General features: G+C 38.2%; 1 protein-coding gene across 3 annotated transcripts in view; it reads left to right on the forward strand.

Annotated features, from left to right (window-relative positions):
• SLC38A10 (solute carrier family 38 member 10) overlaps positions 1-25,888 on the forward strand; it is a 74,055-nt gene that overhangs the window by 24,213 nt on the left and 23,954 nt on the right. For 2 of the 3 annotated variants that reach the window (XM_069064095.1, XM_069064094.1), the window contains 5 exons: positions 4,233-4,335; positions 7,780-7,962; positions 11,158-11,269; positions 12,603-12,709; positions 24,285-24,441. In XM_069064095.1, the coding sequence (XP_068920196.1) occupies positions 4,233-4,335; positions 7,780-7,962; positions 11,158-11,269; positions 12,603-12,709; positions 24,285-24,441 (662 nt within the window). The remainder of the gene's footprint in view (positions 1-4,232; positions 4,336-7,779; positions 7,963-11,157; positions 11,270-12,602; positions 12,710-24,284; positions 24,442-25,888) is intronic. The other variant, XM_069064096.1, reaches the window with a different exon arrangement.

Genomic DNA, 25,888 nt, shown 5'->3' on the forward strand with positions numbered 1-25,888 from the left:
GAAGCCCATGGCAATGCTCTGATTGGGGAAGCACCAGATAGTATAGAAAGCCACTCAATGACCTGGTTGGAGAAGCCTGAGGTGAGATGGAAGACTCTAGCAGGATCTCATCATGGAGAGCCAAATACAGATAGAGCTCTATGGAGCCCACTGAAGCCTGTCAGTGCCTTCAGTCTCTGAATGCAGAAATACTCAGGGAAGTGAAAGCCAACAGTGGGAACCCAGGAAAGATAGGTCAGAATCAAACAGAATTTGATCACCCTACCGAAGAATACAGGAGGGAGTTGAGTCTGACCCTGGCACAGAGTCTCAAATTAGAAATTGAGGTTGAAGATAGGAATAAAGAGAAGAAGATATTGAACACTGTGATAGAGAATATTATGGATCATAAGTGGCCCAAGAGGAAAACCTCAGAGGAAGAGTAACTCCACAAAAACTATAAATAGAGTCTCTAAGGGAAAAAATAGCCTCAGAACAAGTCTTAGAAGAATCCCTGGAAGAAATGAAACAAAAGATTTTTTAAAACGGAATTTTAAGTTAAATAAGAATTCTGGAGGAAAGATTGGGGAATCAGTAGCTTAGAACACAGGGTGAAAATACCCATGTTAGCAGATACTTTGACAAATTAAAATAATAACTTGATTTCATGAAACACTGAGAAATACTCAAAATAAAAAAAATTAGAAAAATAGACAAAAATATAAGATAACTATTATCAAAAACAATTAATCTAGAAAACAGATTAAGGGGGACTGTTTAAGAATCATTGGATTCCCTGAAAACTATGACCAAAAACAAAGTCTGGATAACATCTTTCAAGAACTCATAAATCACCCAGATTTATTAGCACCAGAAGTCAAAGTGAAAATAGACTCTACTGGTAACTTCCCAAAAGAAACCCCCTCCCAAAAAATTCCCAGAAATGCCATAACCAAAATCCAGAGCTTCTAGGTCAAAGAAAAAGTACTATAGGTAGCCAGAAGGGCCAAGTGTATATGATCCAAGTCTGGATCATATAAAACTTCCAGCTACTGCAATGAAGGAGTATTTCATAAGGCAAAAAAATATAACCCTACAAGACTAAGTACGGTTTTTCAAGGGAAGTAATGGATTTTTAATGGAATGGAATTCTTGGAAGCATTCCTGGTGAAAAGACAAATCTGAATAAAAATTCTGGAATGCAAACACAGAAGTCAGGAGAAACCAAAAAAGGTAAAATACATCTGGGCAATCTCAAGGGGCCAAAAGATGACAAAGTAATTTCATTGTAGTAGGGAAGAAGAGGCAAGTATGCCTTCAGAGTCCTAATGACTTCAAGGGTCACATAGGGAATTAAATAAGATAAGTAGGAATTGATGGTGGTTTTATTCTCTTTTGGTGGTTTTAAGAGAAGTAGGAAAAGTATAAAAGGAAATACTAGATAAGAAATAAGGAAGAAGGGGGCACTTAGAGTTTTTATGCATGAGAAGAAAAGTATTTAGAAAATGGAGAAAGGGAGTGGGGCAAGCATTATTATCTGAACTGGAAAGAGGAAAGTTAAACACATACATACAAAGAGTTCAGCCTAGTAGTACATTAAAACTCCACAAGAAAACAGGCATGGACAGAGAAAGAGGAGAAAAGGGTTCAAGAAGAAGGGTAGAATTGGAAAGAGAGCAAGAGAGGACACAAATTTAATTTTCAGAGGGTAGATTGCAAAGGGAGAATTAGAAAAGAAAATATAAAAACCAATGATGGGGTCTGGGTGAGGGGAAGAGAGGAAGGTCAGTATAGTGGAAACATTTTGATTCAATTGATCACTTCCTTCCCTTTCACTCACCTTCTTTGTAAAGAAGGGAATGGGAAGCCAAGAGAGGATATGATAAAGGTAAATATTAGTAGTCATAACCATGAACATGAATGGGATGAACTCACCTATAAAATGGAAGAGGATAATAGAATGAACTGGAAAATAGAATCCAACAATGTTATTCATGAGACTCACTTGAAATGTAGAGGCACAAAAATTAAAAGGAGTGACTGAAGCAGTATGTATTATACTTCACTTAAATCTTTAAAAAATCATCATCTCAGAAAAGGTAACAGTAAAAATATACATAGTTAAGCCTGAGTGAAGACTTGTGTAAACTGATGCAGAATGAAGTGACCAGAACCAGGAGAATTATTTATAGAATATCTACAACATGAAATAAAAAACAACTTGGAAAGATTTAAAAGCTCTGATTCATGTAGTGAACTATCAAGATTTCATTGGCCCAGTGAAGAATAGGCTTTCTACCTTTTGATATAGGCAGTTTACTAAAAGTGAAGAATAAGACATACATGTTTAGACATGGCCCATGCATATATTTGTTTTACTTGACTATGCTTATTGATTGCAAGGGAGGATTATTTTTCTTTTGTGGGAGAGAGGTTAGGGAAGGGGATAATGATCATGATAACAAAAAGTAAAAATAATGAGTGTCAATGAAGCTTTTTAAAAAATGTACAGAAGAGAACAGGTGATAGTTCAGAAGGAAACAAAGTTGGACATCTTTGGAACTAATGTGCTGAATGTATCATATATATTTAAAGAAACCAAAATACTGTAATGGGGATTTGCAGTTTTATGTACAGACCTCTTTTATTGTTATTTTTATATGGAAATGTTTATATTTGCTTGCATTTGTCATGTTTAGAATAACAAAAATATAAAATGTACACACAAAAAGTAGAGTCCTGTCCCTGTCATATATTGGCTTTTGGCTCTAGGCAAGTTATTTAGGTTCTCAGTGCCTCCTGAAAACTCTGAAAGAATAGTTGCTGTTTGGTATTTATAGACATTTCCTACCATAAGTTTCTGATACTATAAGTGTTACTAAATTCACATTGCTGTGTGTCTTCCCAATCATTTGGTGCCAGAAGTACAACTGTTGTGTGACAGCCCACAAAATGTTTTGATAGAAACACTTGAAAAGATTGGTCTAGAGCTAGAGTTTTTAACCTGGGGCCCATAAATTTTTTCCAAACATTTTGTTAACTTTTTTTTCAGTGTAATTGGTTTCCTGTGTAATCCTGTGTATTTTATTTTATGGATTTAAAAATATTTCTCAGAAGAGGTTCATCCATAGTCACCAGATTGCCAGAGGGATCTGTGACACAAAAGAGATGGAGAACCCCTTGCCTAAAACAGATTAGGAAGTGATTGCTGAACTTTACATTGCATTTTCTCTGTCAGCTCTCTCCAAAAAAAAAAAATCAAATTTACTCTTCTGTCCTTAATTCAGATCATTATCATTCACTACTCTTCTCCATTTTTCTCTACCAAAGTTAGAATTTTTTGCCTAAACTCAACTTGTATTTGCAGATACATATCTACTCTTACCCAACTCCATTTCTCCTCCTAAACTTTTACCTCTCATAGCCCACTATCAGAAACTTTTATGGCACTACCATTATACCACTAGAAACCATTGCATGCCCTACACACATACACCATACTTCTTCAGACTTTATCTATCCAGTTCCCCTAAAAAGGGGACCAAAGATTTATGGACTACAAAAATATATGTCAAGGAAACACGCTTCCTCAGGTACTGTATGTAGGTTATATTTCCTAACTAGTATCTTTCACCTAACTTAGCAGTCTCTTATAATTGAACCAGAATTGAAATGTATCTGATAATAGTATAGGAAAAAGATAAGTTGCTAAAATGTGTACTCTCTGTTCCCCTGTTATATTTAAAGAATGTTACAAGCCTCAAAAATATTTGTCAGAGTCCCTTAGGTTTCTTATGAATTGGACTAAAATATGAAAAAATACTTATATTTTGAGTTTTGTTTGACTTTACTTTTTTTTTCCAATAGCATCCTGCTATCACTCAGTATATACAAAACATGACTTTAATTATCAGCATGGAGAGCTCCAAGAACAGTAATCTCCCCTATGCACACTGGAGCAGTTACACTAATATTTCAGTGAAACAAATGACTTATCATTTTTCAGTACTTTTGAAATGTTTGTGTCATGTATATTATTCAGCGGGAGAAAGGGTTTTAAAGAGATATGTTTACTTCACTTAAAATTGATAGTATTATGAAATCTCTTGGTATCTATCCTACAAATACTGGCACAGTGATTTTTTTTTTTAATGAGGGGAGGGTGTTAGAAATTTCTAGTCTAAGTTGGGAGCATGTTTTTATTTGTAACTTTACTTTCTGAAATACATTGTCCTTTGCATATTTTTATGTAGCCAGGTTTTGCCTACCTATGACAGCCTAGATGAACCGTCAGTTAAAATAATGAGCTCCATATTTGCTTCATCGCTTAATGTGGTCACCACCTTTTACATTACGGTAAGGACCCTTTATGCTTCTGTTTTCTCCGTTTTGTATCTCTTTCCACAATACCTTTCTCTATGGGCATATCAAAGAAGTACAGACATATAAAAGTAACACATGATCATTTTAAAAAAATAAATTGTCTTTTGTTTTTATATCACCTATATCTCCCACTATGTGTTTTTACCTACTCCCTCCCAGAGAGTCATATCGTATAATAGTTTAAAAAGAGGAAGAAAAAAAGTTCAGCAAAACTGATGGTGTAGTGTTCTATATTCATGGTTTCCCACCTTTGCAAAGATAAAGGGAAAGGTATTTTCTTATGTCTCATCTTTTTTTTTTTTTTTGCAGGGCAATTGGGGTTAAGTGACTTGCCCAAAGTCACATGGCTAGTAAGTGTGTCAAGTGTCTGAGGCAGGATTTGAACTCAGGTCCTCCTGACTCTCAGGCCAGTGCTCTATTCACTGTGCCACCTAGCCGCCCCTTATGTCTCATCTTTATGAGTCATGCTGGTTCATAATTTCACAGCATACAGTTTTGATTACTTTATCATTCTTTTGATTTACGTTATAATTGGGCATACTGTTTTCCTTGTTCTGGTTACTTCACATTGTATCAGTGCATATAATTCTTCCTGTGTTTCTCTGTATTTATCTTATTCATCATTTCTTACAACACAGTGATATTACATTACATTCATGAACCACAATTTGTTTAGCCATTTTTTTTTTTGTTTAAAGCAATTGGCGTTAAGTAACTTGCTCAAGGTTACACGGCCAGTTATTTCTGGATGTAGTGCTAAGTATCTGAGCCCGGATTTGATCCCAGGTCTCCCAACTCTGGGGCCGGCGCTCTTACTCACTGCACCACCTGGCCGCCCCTGTTAAGCCATTTTCAAATCAATGGTCATCTGCTTCAGAGGTGACAGACTCCTGGCTACAAAACTCTTCAGTGCTTTTATTGTTTGGTCATTTCAGTTGTTTCTGACTCTGTGACCCCATTTGAAGTTTTCTTGGAAAAGATACTGAAATGTTTTTCCATTTCCTTTTTCAGCTCATTTTACAAATAAGAAAATTGAGGCAAACAAGGTTACGTGATTTGTTTAGGGTCACATGACTAATAGTGTCTGAGGCTAGATTTGAACTCAGGAGGATAGTTTTCGTAACTCCAGGCCCAGCATTCTAATTACTGTGCCACCTAGCTGCCCAACCCCCGTGCTACCTGATTCAGATTAAAATGTAATTGGGAAATAAACTTTAGCAAAATAAATAAAAATACAGTGTAGATAATGTTAATTTGTGTTTTTCTAAATTAATGTGGGTTCACAGAGATTGATTTCTGGTTGTTTGACATCATTGATCTACTTTGTTTCCAACTTTTTACTATTGCAAAAGGTGCTGTTATATATATTTTGGTACATGTAGGGCTTTTCTTCTTGTCATTGACCTTTTTGGAGTATGTACCTAACAATAGAATCTCCGGGTCAGAGAGTATGAATGTTATTTATTTTTACTCATTCCAGAGGATATTGTCTGTGTCCTAAAAATACTATGAGACTGCCTTTAAAAAAGTAGTTCTTTCTTTTTTGAGTCATGGACCGCTCACTCCCATCCCACCATTGCAGACTCTTGAAGCCTCTGGACCCTTTCTTAGAATAATGTTTTTAAACACGTGAATAAAATGCCTAGATTACAAAGGAAACTAGTTGTATTGAAATACAATTAGTTATCAAGATAGTATAAAGCAACAAAACAAGTTTATAGACCTCCTGTTTTGAGAACCCCTGCTTTAAAGATCTTTGCTTAAAGGAGGGTTGCCATATAGGCAAACTCAGAGTTTGGTATTTTTGAACACAGTGAATAGATATCTCTTTTCCAGTCCTTATTACTGGAACTGATGTCCAGTGACTTGACCTTTTTAAAAAAATTTTAAAAGATATATTTTTTTTATTTTAAAAAATGTTTTATTGACTTTTCTCAATTGTACCTGTCTTTTAACTAAAATAAAACATGCAGGAAACTTCCACATGGTAAGTTTTTTAAGAGGAGGAAGAGAGAGGGCTGAATGTAGCTGAGAAATTAAGAAAGGTTTTCAAAAATCTTATATGCTGCTCCATAATACAAAACCTTATTGTTTTTACATTAGTATTCTTCTTGTGTTGCTAATTGGTTACAGATCATGGGACCATCACTATCCCCAAAGAAACAAAATTGTGGGTGACCCAAAGGGCAATATGTGATGGGTGTTACTAGGCTGTGGCATATTGGATATTGTGTGTAGTAAGTGGCATGAAATTCTCCATATAGGAAATATGTGATCAGAAAAGAAAAGGTGGGCCAATTCTTTAGGGAAAGTGAAGTATAGTTAGAGTGCTTTACGGTTTGCATAGAATTAAAAAAAATTTTTTTATTTTCATAAAGTTGACAAAACATAAATATTAACATTTCCATGTATGAAGAATAGATAAAACTGACTACATGTGAAGCTTACTCTCCATTGTGTGTAACTTAAATTTTTTTTGCATATTTCACATTTAATATGATAATTCTGCATTACTCTACTTGTGTGTATCCTTTTCTGAACTTCCTTCTGCTCCCCTGTTTATTTTTTAAATGATTTATTGATGCTTTATTTTTAGTCACATTGCTGCTGTCCCCACCACTTTCTCCTAATTCTCCCTTAACTCTCCTCCTCCCCCCAAATAAACCCTTCTTTGTAACTTAGTCACAAAAAACAGATACACATATTGTGCCATGTCTCAAGATACATGTCTCATTCTGTACCTCCAGTCCCTCATCTCTTCTAAAGAATGTATAGTCATAATTCTTACACTGGTGTTTTCCTTCAGTGTTTCAGTCATTGTATAAATGATTCTCTTGATCACTTCACACTGCATCATTTCATACAGGTCCTCCTAAATTGGGAGCTTTAGACATTTTTTGCCTCTGTTGCATTTGGAAGGAAGCTATGGCCCATAAAATTTAATTTAATTTCAATTTTCTTTTAGTATTTTCATTTATATTATTTTAGTTGTTACACACATCATTCTGCTATCTTTGGTTTTGTCTTGGCCAATTTTCTCTCTTCAGAAAAGATTTACTAAATTTACTAATTTACTAAAGTGTAAGACTGAATAATATTGAATATACCACTACTTGCCTTAAGGAGCTGCATACAGTGATGGCCTTTTTTTTTTTTAAAGCAATTGTGGTTACGTAACTTGCTCCAGGTTACATGGCCAGTTATTTTTGTGTGGGTAAGTATCTGATCCCGGAACCGATCCCAGGTCTCCCGACTCTGGGGCCGGTACTCTTACTCACCAGTGATAGCCTTTTTGAAAGGAGAACCATCACATAGGATCAGGGTACTGGGCTTGCTACTCTTATTTGCCATTCTGCATTAGGTTCCATGTTGATAAGAACTATCTTCCTACCTGTCATTTCTCTTCCATTTGGACAGGTAGGATTTTTTGGCTATGTTAGCTTCACAGAAAGTATTGCTGGCAATGTGTTAATGAATTTCCCTTCCAATCTGGTGACTGAAATGATTCGAGTGGGATTCATGATGTCAGTGGCTGTTGGGTTTCCCATGATGATTCTACCTTGCAGACAAGCGTTGAACACTCTTCTCTTTGAGCAGCAGGTAAGATTGCTTTATAACTGGTTCTAGAAAAAAAAATTGGAGTTATTTTCATGATATTAATCTTGATCTCTTTCAACCGTTTAATGTTTTCTTAGGTAGAAATTTTGTTAATATAGTACAGCCTTTGTTAAGTTGATATTTAGCATTTTTAACAGGAATTTGGTATATTTAACCTGAAAAAAAGGATGTAATAACAATATTCAAATGTTGGGGGTAGTCATGTGGAATTAATTTTAACAAATAATAAGTGCCTATTATGTGCAGAGCATTATGCTAGGTGTTGGTGGAGATGGCCCTCATGGAGTTTATAATCTTGTGGAAATCTGTTGAAGAGAAATTAGGGTCTTTTTGCTTGGCTCTAAGGGTACAACTAGAACTAATGGGTTGGAGTTACAGTAAAACAGATTTTAGTCCAGGATATGGAAAAACTTCCTAGTAAGTAGAATTGCCCCAACTGCCTTGACTTGGAATTCGTGCCTTGGGGGATAATGAGTTTGGCATTACCAGAAGTCTTTAAGCTGGGGTTAGATAGATTACCTGTCATTGGGTAGAGAAAGGGATTCATGAATTGAGTAAGGGGTGAATTAAATGACCTGTGAGGTCTTTTTCAATTCTGTGATTCTACCTTTTGTCCTACATTTGACTTTTGGAAGGAGACAAATGACATAAAAAACAAGCTGATATTAGGAGTATGTTAGGAAAAAGCAACTTATAGGATAATGTCTTAGGGTTAGGAGAGAGTCAGCCTTTTCCCCAATATCTTTTGCATCTTTAGTACTATTCAAGTGATGAGTCAGAATGAGAAGCCTGAGACAATATAAGATCCTGAACCAGCAAAGGAAGGTTAAAGTTATGTTCAGTGTTTACTGAGGCAGGAAAGGGGATGGGAACGTTTTAGAAAGATTTTCAGTAATGGGTTGAAATTCAAAAGGTCTACTGGTTGTGACCCTGAGTTATACGGAAAATTTATTTAATTGGAAAACCCCATTCCACAAGCACTTTGATTAATTGAGCTTTTACTCTATGTTGTTGTAGTATTATTGCCCCAATCTGTAGAGAGCATTGCTCTGGAAATATCCTACCATCAATCCTTGTTGTTGCATTCTGCTGTACCTATTGGAAAGTGATTCAGTATAGCTTTGTAGGGTCATATAAAAAATAAACAGCCTTTCCACATGCTTTAGTAGCCTAAAGAGTATGGATTCAATTTAGGATTTTCTCTTACATTCATTTTGACCTAAAGGCTGATTTTTTCCCCTGAAGCCTAAGCTAATTTTACTGAAGCCCTGGACCTTTGTTAGTTTGCATATGTGGTTTGACTGATGGAGAGCACTTAGAGTAACTGTAACCAAAGGAATGGTTGTTCTTTCACTTCTGTGGGAAGGAAGGAAGTCATAGAGGATCCATGGCCCTTTGATGTGTCCCTTCTCTCTTCTAAAGGTCTCCTCCCTTATTACTTCTCTCATCCCTGACACATCCTGACTGTGTCATCCTGGGTAAGTCACTTAACCTTGTAGTGCTCTAAGCTAGGGCTTCTTCAACTTTTTCTACTCTTGATTTCTTCAGCAATTCTTAAACTGTGGAGACCCACGGTTTAAGAAGCATTGCCTAAGCAACTCTCTAAGTCTCTAGGTTGCAGAGAAGGTGCTGACCTGCAATAGTCAAAAGCATTTCCTCACCTGGGAGTTTGCTGTTATCATTGAAGTCATAGGCTCAGTACCTGTCCCTATTTTAACTGCTATTAAATTGAATTTTTTCTTTTATCTTAGTTTAAGTCACAAGTTCATAGGGTTGTGATTATGGTTTACTACTTTGTGGCACTCACTGAATATTCTTGAGTAACAAAATAGCTTTTGTATAATTTTGGATTTGTAAAAGCATAGGTGGTCTATATAGATGGTAAATCTTTAATAGTTTTAATTGCTTAACATCCTTATAGAACATAAAAGAATTCCAGAAGCTGTTCTGTTGGGATTCAAAGCAGTGCTTTAAACTTCTCTTTTTACTTTCTATGTGTTGAACCTGGCACTTAGTAGATGATTTACTTCTCTTCCATTAGCCATTCAAGCACCTAGTTTTAAAGTAATACATGATTAAAGTCACTGGGGTAGGAGAAACATTAGCTAGGAGAAAGGCAAGACGTACTACAGTAGACATTTTCCCACAGTCAGAAGCCTGGCTAGATGTCTGCATTCCTTTGGGTTTGTAGCTTTTTCACCGTTCCACATAAATTTTTACCTTAGTTCTATTTACAAGAAAAATTCACCATTTGAAATGAAAATGATACAAAATATAAAGTGATAGGAAAGTTACCATTTTGGGGTAATACATAAATTCTGGAATTTAGACCTGGCCCTTTTTTGGCATGTGCCAAAGGTTTATTTTCCTAAATATTAAATAATTCTAAATTTGGGAAATTTTTTCCAGCTTTTGTTGGAGGTACTCAGTAGAACAAGTACTCCTTGCTTAGAAAATTCACACGAGCTGTTTAAGGTTTCCTGCCTTATGCCTGTGAGTTGTCTGCTTTCCAGTGGACTTACATTTCTTGTTTGTCTAAACCCTGAGAAAAAAAGACAAATTAGAGGTACTTCCTGGAGGTGGGAATAAGAGGTTTTTGATTTGAATGTTCTGCCTATGTTATACTTCTTGCCTTTGGTTCACCCTGGAGCTTACCATTGAATGTTTTCTGTCAGGCTTCTCTTAAGAGTCTTTATAGATAAGTTGGTACAGGTGATATTCCACCTGCTAGCTTTAACTTGGCTAACTCAGCCTGAGATATTAGGGGTACTCCTCTGGAGTCATGCTGCTTCCTGTCCAATAATAGAGCATTCATGCTTTACTCTCCTATTTTTCTCCTTGCCGTGATCTTGAAAGCAAAAAAGAAAATGGAGGGATTTGCCCTAAATATTTCAAAAAGAATTTGTGAAGTTTATGTTCCATACAGGATCTGAAATAGCAGCTTTTTGCCATTTTGTAAGTTCAAGTTGCAGTCTCACATTAAGATTATTCAACCAAATCTAATTGAGCTGTTAACGTTTACCTACGTAGATTATCAGCAGATGAAATCACCATTTCAGCCCCACTTTGAGTCCTGTCTGGTGTGTGGAGCAGGACCCTTTGAGTAATTGTACAGGAGAGTCATAGGGGAAAGCAGCAATTTCAGAACTTAGTGTGTTTTGATTTTCTTTCATGTAGCAAAAAGATGGTACCTTTGCGGCTGGAGGTTATATGCCCCCTCTTCGGTTTAAAGCTCTCACTCTTGGAATCGTGTTTGGAACCATGGTTGGTGGAATCATGATACCAAATGGTAAGATGGAAAGGCCAGTTGATATGGTGTCCTGCCAGTTTTCTTTCCACTTTTCCTTTATTCTTTAGATATTCTAGCCTGTGAAGTTTTAGGCACTAACTTCTGCTTTGTGTGACCTACTGCACAAAAGCTTTAGAGTTTTGCACCAAAAATATCTAGTTTTTCAATACCTTTCTCTATTATTCCATACAGAAAGTAGTTGGAAGCCCCTAAGTTGTTCACTTTGGTGAACAAGGAAATATAAAAACCTAGCATGTTAATAAAAGCAGCAAACATGCTTCAAAACAGGGGTACTTAGGATTATCGGGCCAGAGATTCCCAGTGCAAAAGATTTCTCTATGAAAGTTGTTTATAAGATGAATTGCTAGAAAGTAGATCAGTCCTCACCAGTGCCTTATAATATTTCAGAAATTTGTTCCTAGAGTAAAAACTTGGCTTTAAGCAAAGCATACTACTTGTTGCCTAGACCCTGGTAAGCAATAAAAAAAAGTCTTTTTGCTTGTCAGACACTGGAAAAACATCCTGTGTATGCAAAAGACTGAAGTTGGATGTCTAATCCTGATCCTGGGCACTAGCACAAAGGATCACTGTGGTATGGACTTGGCTTGGGGGACAAGCTCTCAACCCATGCTGCTCGATGAAAGCAGATAGGTTTTATTCATCACTTAAATCAGAGGAGATTTCTAATTTTAGATGTCAGTAATCACATATAGTTAGAGATTCCACAATCCATTACTTCAAGGATTCATAAACTGGAGAGTCTCCCCATATTACAGTGATCTTGCAGTCAGAGACATGGATTTGAATCCTAACCCAGTTTTTCATTAGTTGTATGATTTCAAATCACTTAAACTCTCCATGCCTTATTTTCCTTATTTGTAAAATGGGAATAATATCTAAACAGTATTCACCTCAGTGTATTGTCATAAGCAAAGTACTTTGCAAACCTTAAAATGCTATATGAATGTCATTTACTCCACCTCCTCCTTCTTTTGCTGCTGCTGCTAGCATTCTGGAGGCTTGATGAAGGCCTCAAATGGTTACAAAGTACTTTCTGCACATTTTTCATCTGAACATTCCCACCACTTGTAGGTCTGTAAGCTGGAGCTTCAAGAGGTGATGTGACTTGCTGGTAGTAAAGATCAAAGGGTCAAAGTGGGGGATTAAAACCTTGGCCTTCCTGATAATGCCCAGTACTTAAGCATGCTGCCATTGGATAAAGAAATGATGACTTGCTGATTTGAGCACTTAGTAAAATCTTTAACTTCCTCAAAGATTGTCCTCATGTTTTTATTCTCTTTCCCATCCATTCATTGCTCTTTCTTGTTTCTAGTGGAGACGATCTTAGGCCTTACTGGTGCTACAATGGGAAGTCTCATCTGCTTCATCTGCCCTGCTCTTATTTATAAGAAAATCCATAAGAATGCCCTTTCCTCACAGGTCAGTGGTGCTAATTGGCTAATTTCTCTATTTTTTTTTCAAAGCAATTGGGGTTAAGTAACTTGCTCAAGGTTACACGGCCAGTTATTTCTGGGTGTGGTGCTAAGTATCAGAGCCTGGATTCGATCCCAGGTCATCCCAACACTGGAGCCGGTGCTCTTACTCGCTGAGCCACCTGGCTGCCCCTAAGCAATTGGGGTTAAGTAACTTGCTCAAGGTTACATGGCCAGGTATTTTTGGGTGGGTGCTGAGTGTCTGAGCCTGGATTTGATCCTGGATCATCCCGACTCTGGGGTCGGTGCTCTTACTTGCTGTGCTACCTGGCCACCCCTAACTTCTCTATTTTTACAACAGAAAATGTCTTAGTTGAAGAAGTAGTGATGGTCTTCCTGCTTAATGATTATGACTAGGCTCCTTGATATGCTTTTGGAAAGCTTTACTTCTTATCTCCTTAACAGAAAATGGAGTGTTGGTGTTACATGGGGAGTATTTCCCAACAGTCCATTCCATTTCAATGAGCTCAGGTTTTATGCCCCCAGAATGGGAAACAGAAACCTGTTGGTACAAATCCAGCAGCCTGTTAACTTCAACCTGTCTGAACAGTGCCAGAAAAAAACATACTTTTTAGCCATGCAAAATTGCTCTTGGACCATGATCCCTAAGAATAGCCAGAATTTTATATACCCCAATCTCTTATCAAAAGAGATAATACTTGTAAAACATGTAAGGCAGCGCCTGGCACATAGTAAGGATTATACAAATAGGCTTGTTGTTGTTGTTATCATTATTGCCATTTCTGCCTCCGCAACATCTCTTTAATTTCTTTCTCAGCCTCACTTTAGTTCAGGTTCTTATTTCTTCTCACCTCTACTCTTGCAGTGACCTTCTAATTATTCTTCCAGATTCAACTCCTTACAGTGTATATAAATGCATATGGCTGGAGAAAAGATAGTGCTGTCTTAATATTCTGTTAAGACTTTTATTCTTTTTTTTTTTGGAGGGCAATTGGGGTTAAGTGACTTGCCCAAGGTCACACGGCTGAAGACTTATTCTTAAGAAAGATGACAGAGGGGTGGCTAGGTGGTGCAGTGAATAGAGCACCGGTCCTGGAGTCAGGAGGACCTGAGTTCAAATCCGGCCTCAGACACTTGACACACTTACTAGCTACGTGACCTTCGGTGAGTTACTTAACTTCAATTGCCTTCTAAAAAAAGTAAAAAAAAAAAAAAAAGAAGAGGGAGGTGGTTAGGTCTGTTTTTATTGTTTTTTTTGCTAGAATTCAGTGATTTTGATATATATCTTATGTACCTGCATACCTTTGATCTTTTTCATTGGATTAGATATATCATCTTGGGTTTTGACTGAAGCAGATAGTGGCCTTCAGCCTCTTACCCCAGTTTACATTGTACTTGTCTGTGGTTCTTAACATTACTTTTAAGTACTGTTATTGTGGAGCCAACCTGTGGAATATAATTTTTGATATTTTTAATATCAAAAGATAGAAAAGGGTTATCTACTTACTCATCCTTTTTCAGTAGTATACGTGGTGACTTGCATAAGAAGTAGATGTTTGTCATCATTTTCACAAATCAGTCTGGGTTGTCTATGTTCTAGCAGTCCAGTGCTTTCACCCAGGCTCTTGACACAGGTAACACCCATCAAAAATTATTCAGGATCAACAGCAATAGTCTTTGTAATAAAACTGAATTACCCTCCCAAGAAGATGAGCCAGCAGGCTATTGGCTTCAAAGTAGTTGTGAACTGTCATCACAGATTTCCATGTGACCTGAAAAGTTGGTCACATGGTCAAGAAACTTAACAATGCATGTAATTTAAAAAAGAAAAATATTTTTATATGCATTTAAAAATCTGTCTTTCCCACTACCCACTTTCCCATTGCATTAAAAAGAAAAAAAGAAAACTCTTATCATAAGCAAATGTTGCCCAGAAAAATGAATTCCTTTGTTGGTCATGCCCCCAAATGTATCTCTCTCTCTTCTCTCTGTACTTTAAATTTATCATTTCTCTGGCAGGAGGTAAGTGGGGTGTAAGAAAAACATTTCTTACAGGATGATGACTCATGTGGAGAAAGTAAGCAGTTTGGTTTCTTGATAGTTCGATAGTGTTTCCAGCAAAAGGATGGTTATATTGATTATCAATTAATATTAATTGAATATACCTAGAAAGCATGGCATCATATTTTTAAAAAATTTATTTCTTTTGATAACCCAAGACCCACTTTATCACTTTCCACTCTCTTCTCCCTTTCTCCCTCCCCACTGAAACAGAAAAAAAAAAACCCAAATCCATTACAAACGCATATAGTCAAGTCAAAAAAATTGCCGCATTGGCTATGTCCAATAAAATATTTTTCTCATTATGAATTCTTAGTCCTTCACCTCTATCAGGAAGTGGCATCTTGTTTCATTACTAGTCCTCTGGAATCCTCATTGGTCCTTATGCTAATGAGAGGTCAGCACAATAATATTCCATTTATATACTATATTTATTTATTTATGGCATATAATATGAATTTATATGCCATAACTTGTTCATCTATTCCCCCAATTTATGGCACCCCCTCAGATTCCCATTCTTTGCTACCTCAAAAAGGGCTATAAATATTTTCGTGCACCCTTAGAGTTTATTTTGTTTAGGATTAATCCTTCCCTTAATCACCCCACCCTCTCTAATTCCTCTTTCCCTCCTTCACTCCGTTTCCTCCTTTTTCCCTGTTGAGTGAAATATATTTCTGTATCCAACTCTGTGTGTGTGTGTTCTTCCTTCTTTTGACCAGTTTAGATGAGAATAAGGTTCAAATGTCAGCTCTTCACCCTCCTTCCTTCTTGTTTGTATAGATGTCTACTTGTGTACCCTGATTATGTGAGATAATTTTCCCTAACCATCCTTGCCCTTCTCCTCCCCACTCCTGCCAATGTTCCTCTCTTTTTTTTAAAGCAATTGGGGTTAAGTAACTTGCTCAAGATTACATGGCCAGTTATTTCTGGGTGTGGTGCTAAATGTCTGAACCCAGATTCGGTCCCCAGGTCATCCCAACACTGGAGCCAGTGCTCTTACTCGCTGTGCTACCTGGCCGCCCCTATACTTCTTTTAAGATCATAAAGACATAACAGAACAACTCCTGGGCTTTGTCTAATTGTCCTTCACCTATGAACCCTGATGATGAAGAGTTCAAAGGGGGCACATATCTCCCTATATTTGAATATAAGCAGTCTATCTTTGTTTAACTCTTTATGTTCATTCATGTTTACCATTTTGTGTTTTTTTTTAATTCCTGTGTTTGACTTTCATAGTTAATCCACAACTCTTGTCTGGTCTTTTCATGCTTGAAAGTCCTCTATTTTATTGAAGGGTCCATTTTTTTCCTCTGTATCATTATTGCTCAATTTTGCTGGATAAGTTACTGTTGAATGTAAGACCATATCCTTTGCCTAATGGGATGTCATATTCCAAGTTCTCCACTCCTTTATAGTGGTGGCTGCTAAATTGTGTGTGATCCTGACTATGACTACTTGGTACTTGAATAAGTTGCTAGTTATTTGGAATAATTTTTCTTTGATCTAAAACTCAAGATTTTGACTCCAATGTTTGTGGGAGTTTTTATTTGGGTTTGTTTTAGGAACTGACTGGTGGATTTTTTTCTATTTCCAGTTTGCTCTCTGGTTCCAAGAGATCTTGGTGGTTTTCATTTAGATATCTTGAAATATGGTATCTAGGTTCTTTTTTTTGGTCATGACATTCATATAGTTCAATGATTCTTAATTTTTTCCCCTCGATATATTTTCTAGGTCAGTTGCTCTTGCTATGAGATACTTTAGATTTTCTTCTATTTTTCAGCCTTTTAGCCTTGTTTTAATATATTTTGTAGCCTTTTGAAGTCATTAGCTTCTATTTGGTCCATTCTGATTTTCAAACTTTTTTTAATGCTTGCTTCATTTCTTCCAGGAATGCTAGGAGTTAGTTCCCATGCTGTTTTTCTCTGAGACTTTGCTTGTAGATGTTTCAGGGTCATTCTCCTTTTCCATTTGTATCTTGAGCATGTCTTCCACTTATTGTGGTGGGTTCTTTTTCATTTGCCCTTTCATCCATCCTAGTTCCTGACTTCCAACTCAATATTAGGCCTGGGCTCTGCCACTTTTCTAGAATATAGGGTATTGAGAGTTGTCTCAGGGACAATTTGGAGACCTGCAAGCTTTCATTGCTTCCAGAGTGGTCTGATGTATGGCAGAGTCTTATTGCTGCCCCTGCTCTGAGTTCTGCAAGTTCCTGACCTGGGTTTGAGACTGAGCAAAAGTAGCTTGCTACCGGACTCAGCCCCTGTTGGCCAACTGGAAAGCTCTGTTGGCTCAGAGCAGCAGAATTATAGGCTTCCCTTTGTTCAGGTGTTGTGTCTGTGGACTGATGAAGTAGGTGACAGAACTGAGACTTTGCTCTATGCCTGAGTTCTGAGCCACACTGCTGCTGGCTTCTGAACTTACTTCTTTCTCCTTACACTGTCAAGGTCCTCCCTTCTCAATGCGCTAATCCCCATTTCATTCTGCCCTGGATCTGTGACCTGAAACTGAGTAATGCTGACAGAGCTGCCAGTTCTCACCTGTTCTTTTACCAGTGCCCGGTGTGGGTGTGGAACCTCCTCTTGTGCTGGTGTTGCCTGGATGCTGTAGCCCTCTGTGCAGCGTGGTGCTGCCACAACCTGGTGTCCATGGCCCTTCCTGTCTGTTGTCTTTTGTCCAGGTAGGCTGAACAAGTGACTAACTGTGACTTTTTCAACATTTCCCCATCAGGGTTTGGTCTGGTACATTTTCTGTTTGGAGGAGTTTGTGGAGGGGAGCCCAATGCAGTTTTTCCTGTAACTCCACCATCTTGACTGTCCTTCCCTCTACCCCCTTCCCACTCCATGGCACTATATATTCTAACCAAATGTCCCCTATCCTTATCATCCTATATTTTTCCTCCTTTTCTTAGCCAAATTCCTTGAAAAAGATTTCTACATTTACTCTTTACTTCTTTTCATTCCTCAGCCTTTTGTAAACTGGCTTCTGATCTCATCACTTAACTGAAACTGCTCTCTTAAAAATGACCAGTAATCTCCTAATTGCCAGACCTGATGATCTTTCCCTAGTCTACATCCCTATTGACCTTTCTGCCACATCTGACACTGTTAACCACCCTCTCCTACGATGTGCCCAAAATAGAACATACTATCTTTGCTCCTAAACCTACCCCTCTTCCAAACTTCCCTATTTCTTTTGAAGGCACCACCATTCCAGCTGCCCATGTTCATAACCTTGGCATTATCCTTTACTCCTCTCTTATTCCATATATCCACTTATTTGCCAGATTTTGCTTTTTCTACATCTGCAAGTCTTGCATCTGACTACTCCTTCAGCCAGTACCTTAGTTCTGGCCTCTATCACCTCTTACCTAGATTGTTGGAGTGGCCTTCTAACTTCCAGCCTCCAGTTTATCTCCACTATAGTCTATTCTCCACACAGTTGCCGGAATGATTTTCCATTAGAACATATCTAACCATGTCACTCCCTTTTCTAGTGAACTCTGATGGTTCCCTATTTCCTTTAGAATAAAGTATAAACTTTTTTTCAGAACCTGGCCCCAACCTATCTTTTCAGGCTCATATATTCCTTGTCTTCCTCCAGTCTGCAGCCCAGCTGAACTGGCCTTGTATGTGGCACCCTGTCTCTCCCTTCTCCATGTATTTGTATGAACAGTCCTCATGCCTAGAAATGTACTCCTTCCTCACAGCTCTGCCTCAGAGATTTCCTCTTCTCCCTTCAAGATGTAACCTAGCCACCACTTTCTACATGAAACTGTTCCTGATCCCTCCCAGTTTCCTTGGTGTCCCTCTCCCTAACTTCCTTAAATTTTCTTTGTATTTATTCTATACAAACTTGAATGCCCAACTCAAATTTAAGTTACTTGAGAGAAGGGATTTTTTTATTCTTTGTGTTTGTATCCCCAGCTCCCATTACAGCTTTTGGCACAGAGTAGGTGCTTAAATGCTTATGGACTGACTGATTGGTATACTTGACACCAAAATGACAAAGTTCTGGCCCTTGATTAGTCAATAGCACAGATGATTGGAACATTGTAACCAAGGGATATAGCTAGAGGTGTGAAAATTAGTTACATTTTTTTTTAATGTAAAATTTTTATTGTTACATTTCTAATGCAAAGCTTATACTAAGATCCTTAAAGCCTTGGCATTTTTCTTCATAGCTAACAGCTGACCTCTTTGCTAAGTCTTCTTTTTACCTTGATATCCCTTCTTCTCTGCCCCGTTTCTGTAAGGACAAATTAAATGTTAAATCTCAAAATCTGTTAGCAAAACCTAGCATTAGAACCAGGTTATTGTGGCCAAACCTGGCTCAGTTCAGACGGATTCTGTTCGATCCACTCTTGTTTGTCATTGTTTTCTGAGACTACTGAAAATCTTGTGTTGATGCTTAGTAATTTAAAATTGTATAGGTCTATAGCCGTCTTACAGGTCATTGAATCACCTTCAGCTCTTTCCCTCTTCCTGAAATATAAATACTTACTTAGATACCACCTGACTTTTTTTTTTTATTTATTTAAGCAATCGGGGTTAAGTAACTTGCTCAAGGTTACACGGCCAGTTAGTTATCTCTGGGTGTGGTGCTAAGTATCTGAGCCCAGATTTGATCCCCAGGTCATCCCGACACTGGAGCTGGTGCTCTTACTCGCTGAGCCACCTGGCCGCCCCTAAAATTGTTGTATCTCTCTCTCTCTTTTTTTTTTTTTTGCTTTTTGGAGGGCAATTGGGGTTAAGTGACTTGCCCAAGGTCACACGGCTAATTTTTGTGTTGAGTGTCTGAGGCCGGATTTGAACTCAGGTCCTCCTGACTCCAGGGCCGGTGCTCTATCCACTGCACCACCTAGCTGCCCCCCACCTGACTTTTTAGAAAGGTGTTAGGGACTATCTCTATATCTATCCTACTTCTTGAATTCTTTCCCAGGCATAATGAAACATGAAATGGAAAGTTAAATTAAAAGCAAATGTTGACTCTTAAAATTTTGTATAAAAAAAATTTTACCACCAAAAACTCATGTAACATGATCATATGATTGTGTTAGTTTTGTATCCCGGTTGAATATTATAGGTTCTCCTGCATTTTTTCCCCAGGGAAGGAAAAAAAGAGAATTGGGGGCTATAGCACATCCCCAGATGTTTTAGTTGATCAGCATGAATTGTTAATTATTACAGACAACTAGTCAGTCAATGACTGGCACCAAGCCAAAACCTAGGAATTGTAGCTTGAAAAAAGCAAAGGGGATGGTTTAATTAAGACTTTGTGTGTTGGAAAGATGATCAGGTAACTGAGCAAGGAAGGGATGTTTAAGAGCTTCAAACCAGAATAGTGGAGTTTTGAATGAATCCAGAATTGTTACTGTTATTGCTGGTCAGCATTTGGTGTCGTGTTTGTTGCTCTTGTAAAGCAGACTTTATCTCCTTATTTTTTTGTTGGCCAGCATTTTACCAGCAATATATATATTAAGCTGCTTATGGGAAATCCTAAACTGAGGAACATACTTGGTGAGTTCATATTGAATAAAAATATGTTAGGTTCAGTAAACAAAATGCATAACTCTTACAGGGAGGTGGAGCTATGGGGTTAATTTCTACAGTAGAGCTTGATTTCTGCAATCAGCTTTGTCAGCCTTAGTCTTGCCTTTTGGTGCAAGTCCTGCCATTTCAAATCACCCTTTCTATGATGGGGGATCATTTTAGAGTAGTTTTGTTTTGGAAAAATAAATTCACTTTTCAAGTGAAGGTGTTTAATTTTATACTTACATCCTGAGGTGGAATTAATTGTGAAGTGAAATTTTATGAATCCCACAAGTAAGTAATGTAGTTCTTCTCACTGATAACGGGAGTCTTGTCCAACTTGAGGGTGAAGCATTTCTTCCCTAGAAAGTAAGTGGATGTATCTGAGATGTTTTAGCTCTTATGCCCCTGAAACCCAGGCTTGCCGCCTTCATTCTTTGTCATTATTTCTTATTTATAATTTTTCTATGGTTATACTGGTTCCAAGACGTTACAGAACACTTGTCTTAGCAGAGTAGAAATATATTGCATCCTCAGGCACTGAAATAGTTAATCTTTATTTTGATGTGCATTTTTTTTTTTTAGATCTGAATGTTGAGTGTTGAAATAACATCTTTCAAAGATGAGGGTGAAATGTTGTTTTTGGCTTGTCTGTCTCCAAAATATTAAATTACGACAATATTAAAATAGGCCAACATAAAATCACCAACCAGATACCTTTATCTTTGTGTCAGAAGCATTTTAGGGACTGTCTAATAAGATGGTTTGGAGGTGAGGAGAGTTTGAGAGTAACTATACTTAGAATGCCCCATTGACACTGGTGGGAGACATACATTGCACATGGGTGATTGTGAACACACGGAAAAATCACAGTAACATAAAGATGCTGAGTCTCACAAAGTCTCATACCTACCTAGATGCCTAGGCAGCATCTCTCCATTGTCATTTTAGAATAGTCTTCCTCCTGTGACCTGCTGATGATGTGGGAGCAGGAGAAGTTCTTTCTCATTTAAGTGCTAATACTAAGATCTTGTCATTATCCTGTTGGCATTATGGGAAGCCCAATGAGGAAGATAAATTTTTTTGTTGCTTTCCAGAGAGGTCATTTCTGCTGTGGACTAAGTGAATACTAAATGCATGCTGATTCCATTACGCTGATGGTTAGTCACCTGCACGTGTGGAGGAATTTTAAAATAGATTAACTCTTTAATGGTGGCTTTGCTTTTTTGAATCTATAAAATAATGACCTCCTGGGTCCTTAGTGAAAGGATTTCCAAGGTTTAAAGGCAACTCAACTAAAACTCTTGTCACGCAGCTAACTCTCCTGGGTCTTCTAGATTAAGTCTCCAATTCTTCCACTTAGAACCTCTTCTGTCCCATTTTACTCTTTTGCTCTTCTGCTGTGGAGCTTGGTGTTTGGAGCAGCTTAGATCTAAAGGGAAAGTGGGCAATGGTAAATGACCACCGTGCAGGATAAATAATTGGAATTAACTAGGGGGATCTTTGTGGCATCCAAATTAGATGGCATTGGTCATTGGTATTATGCTTCTGGTAATTTCCTTTATTGTGTAGATTTTTCTCTACTGTACTCTAGTCATGACTTTAATAGGGATGTAGGTGTTCTTTTATGATTTCTGTTACTTGCTCTTATAAACGCTTGTGCTTCATGAATTTTAAGAAAATCAAAGTGCTTTTTGGGGCTAGGAAGATTTTAACCCCCACCTGTCAGTGCTGCAACCTTTATGGGCAGATTTAGCTTAGGCTTTGAGTCTTGCAAAGTGGGCAGCTTCATATAGGTTCACTTTAGGAAATTGTTCTGTCACTTGAAGCTTTCTGGGCCAAATGATAGTCACTGCCTAAGGCACCAAGCTGGGCTTCCTGTGTGTGCTGCAAGTCAGCATTGCTCTGCATCGGCCGAGTGGCTGAGGGAAAGAGCCTGCCCTGCATTCTCCTGGACCCTGGGGAGCATTATCAGCTCTTTGCTTCTATGAGTACTGAAACAAACTCACCATTTCTGGAAGGGTAGGGAGAGGAAAAAAAACAACTCCAAGTAGACTTTTTGGAGTTTTAAAAAATTGATAAGCATAAAATTTGAGATATGAGAGGTGCTTTTTTCCTATGAAAATCCGATTCTGGGATTGTTTGGGATCCTGGAAGTATTTATTTGTTCTTTCTGAGTTATTGTTGTAAAGGATTAACCCAGCCTTTAAGAAATAGATTTGAGGTCTGCCACTCCTAGACTAGTGTAAAAATTTAGTGAGGATAAAGATACTCATCTCCTTTGATTCTGTGGGGGAAAGCACTGACCATTCATTTGCAGCATTTTGGAACCAGGAGCTACAAACTTCTCCGATGAAAGGGAACCAGATGTGGTCTAGACCTTTAAGTGCAGAGGTAGTATGCTATAGTGCCATATGCTAGTAGAGCATAAACAGTATGAAGAGGATAGGAGTTCTGTGTGTCTTGTAAAATTTGAGGAAGTCTGAAGGTGGTTGAATAGAGTAGCAAAGGGGATATTTATTCCCATAGTATGAGTCTTTGTTTTGTCAAGTTAATGAGGGCAGCCTTAATGTCCAGTTTCATAAGCCTTCAGAAATAGTGAATCAGAACAAGTTAACAATTAATTATAGTTTCATGGCAAAATGCTCAGGGAAGTGACTAAAAAATCACTGGTACCTTAAAGCTCAGCTGTGCTGACAGCAGAGATTGGCACAACTTGACACACTAGCCTAAGCATAAATACTGTGAAAAGAGGAGTCTGGGAGTGGGAGAGATTTGTTGTTTTGAAAGGGGCCCACACCCAACACTGTTCTCTTCTGGCGGATGCTCTGTTCACTTGCTTTATTAGCCAGCCTTCTGTGTGTTTTGTTTTGTTTTTTTTCTCCAGGATGGGTGCATTGCCTCGTCCTTACTTATGTCAGCTCTAGAATGGTGTTAAGACCAAGGTTGGACTTCAGAATTGGATGCATTGAGTTAAATCACATCATGTTATTAGTAGACAGCTTGCCTCCTAGTCTTGGTGTCCTCGCTCTGATGACTTGTACCAGAATAGTTACCGCTACAAAGTCTTATATATATAAGCCTATAGTGTCTTGGGGTTGATAGGATATGGTGGGCATGAAAGAGTTATGTGAATTTGGGTGTAACCTTGAGAATCTCACTTCTTGCTGAAGGAGTTAAGAGGTGCTTGATTTCTTAGATGATGTTGGAAGGTTCACCAGGTAACTCTGAAAGTCCTCTCTCTACTTGAGGCTTGGCAGATTTGTATTGATCTCTAGGAGTCAGTGAGGCATTTTTCATTTCATACACCACTGCCCTCCTGTCTTTTCTTTGTACCTGTTCCCAATACCTACCCTTTACTCCCATCTCCTTGTGAAGGGAGCAAGGAGGAGAGGCTCTGGCCAAGTTCTTGGTCTCATTCTTCTTTCCCCTTTTCTCTCCCATCTCTAAATCTGGCTTTGATAAGTTCGGCTGACGATTCCTGACTGAATCTGCATTGTTGACATGCAGACCAGGTTTAGCAAGAGACTCTTCTAATGAAAATTATAATGATTAGGTAAAAAATAACACATAATTGTTGAATTAAATCTCCTTAACTGTCAGTATTGTTAGCCAATGGTCTATCCAGTGGTCTTTTTCTTCAGATAATTTTTCATTTGGAGCAGCAGCCAGTCATTTGGCAGTTCTGCTTCTTAGGGGAGGCAGATAGGTCTCTGCACACACATCCATTTTCTCCCCTCTCTGTTTTAGTAATGTATTAACTTTTTTTTTAAACAACCTTTCCTTGTTTTTAAAATACACACATATGCACACATATGCACAATCCAAATCTAACCTTCCCCCATCACAGAAAAAGCTTCCCTCGAGCTCAAGAGATCTCAAGCTGCCAAAAGTAAAGATGTTGGCTTTAGACCTTTCAGAGCATGTACATTTGTTCATTGGCTGTCATGTGTTCTTTATATTCTATAGTTCATTCTATGGATAAGCTTGGGGATTCTCTTGATTAGTACATATACTACCCTGTCTGTGAGTGAAGAGACCCCTGTGAAAGTTGAAAAGATAGAAGCTGCTGGTCATCTTGGAGAAGTAAAAAATCTGATGGATTCAGATTCTGCCAAAATATCAGGTATGTATAACTTAGTTGTTTTTTTCCCCTGCTCCCAAATTATTCTATACCATCCTTGTTGTACTTTGGGTGGAACCTTTGTAGTATTTGCAGTGACTGTGTCTTGGGAGCAATCCTGCTATCTTAGTAAGTATAGGTGTCACTTTCAGAGATATGTCTTGGGGTTTGTCCCAAGAATTTCATTTGCTTTGCCTGCTGCCATTGGTTTTTGGAGGAAGAGGGGAGGCTTTGTGATTGCTCCCAGTGGAAGAGTTTGGGACAAGTGCAATTCTTGCTAATAAAGGAAGCTTTGTCAGGCTGAGACTAGAGATAGCACTGTTCTGGCCACCTGTATGAACGTAAAGAGCCAAAATAGGACTGCTCTGACACTTCTGCCAGCATATCGGACAAGATTTCAATAACAAGCCATTCAGTGCACTAAAAGGTATGTAAATTTATGGGTGCAGCTTTTTTTTTATTTTCAGGATATAAATTTTGAGCCAGTTTTAGTCTCAACAAAGCTTGTGATTATGCCTCAGCTCTGTTTACTGTTTCACATTATTTATTATTTGTTTACTAGGACTCTTGATAGAATTCTAACTCCCTTACATGGCTGAAGGCCGCCTTTGCAAGGCCATCTCTAGCAGGTGCTATCTGACCCCTTTTCTGGCCTCCTCCATGGCTGTGTCCTGGGGTTGAGGGGGAGGGGTTTAAAAAAATCTGATTTTCCATGTGTAGTAGTGGCTTAAACTGAGTGTGTTTATAGGTTTATTTATTTGGAGGGTTCTTTGAGGCCTTGGAATATTTAACATAGATTGGTGGGGGAGAGAATAAAAAGAAAGGTTTTATGCAAGAGATTATACTCTCTCAGTCTCTGGACATGTTCCTACAGAGCTGCTTTGAGCGCCTGTCAGGGGCAATCGCTGGTAGGTCGGTGCTGTCTGCGATAACATTCATGTCTGGGTCTTCTGTCCCTGACAATAATAGGGCTTTATAAATTCACGTTAATGGTGCACCCATGCATGTCCAGCGCGCACACCTCCCCTGCAAAGAGACACAGCCGCTCTGCTTTAAATCCGCTCAGCCCTCAGTCCCTTAATCACGCCCTCTGTGTGGTTGGCCTGGGAGGAGTGTAATCCACTGCTCTTGAATATTAGCTCACTTTGAGTGGTAATGGCTAAATCACATCTGTTCCTTGTAGGACCTCGAGTCTCCCCACCTTCTGTAATTGACAAAATAAAAAGTCTTGTCAAAGATGGTAGGCAAGACAGTTAGTAAATACTGTCCTGAAGACTAGGCAGAAGCATGTATGGTAATTTTAACTTGGTTGAAATGCTGAGGAAAGTACTTGATTAAAACATAGACAGAATTCAGAGGACAGCAAATCCTTGGATTTGTTGTCCTCTTCCTTTCCCCTAATTAACATCCCTGTATTTGAAAAGTGTACTCTCACCAGTATTAACACCTC

The sequence above is a fragment of the Petaurus breviceps genome, unplaced genomic scaffold (genome assembly GCF_028583685.1).
Source record: "Petaurus breviceps papuanus isolate PSGF00001 unplaced genomic scaffold, PetGlider_PUasm1.0 90617, whole genome shotgun sequence".
In the NCBI taxonomy this organism is placed as follows: domain Eukaryota; kingdom Metazoa; phylum Chordata; class Mammalia; order Diprotodontia; family Petauridae; genus Petaurus; species Petaurus breviceps.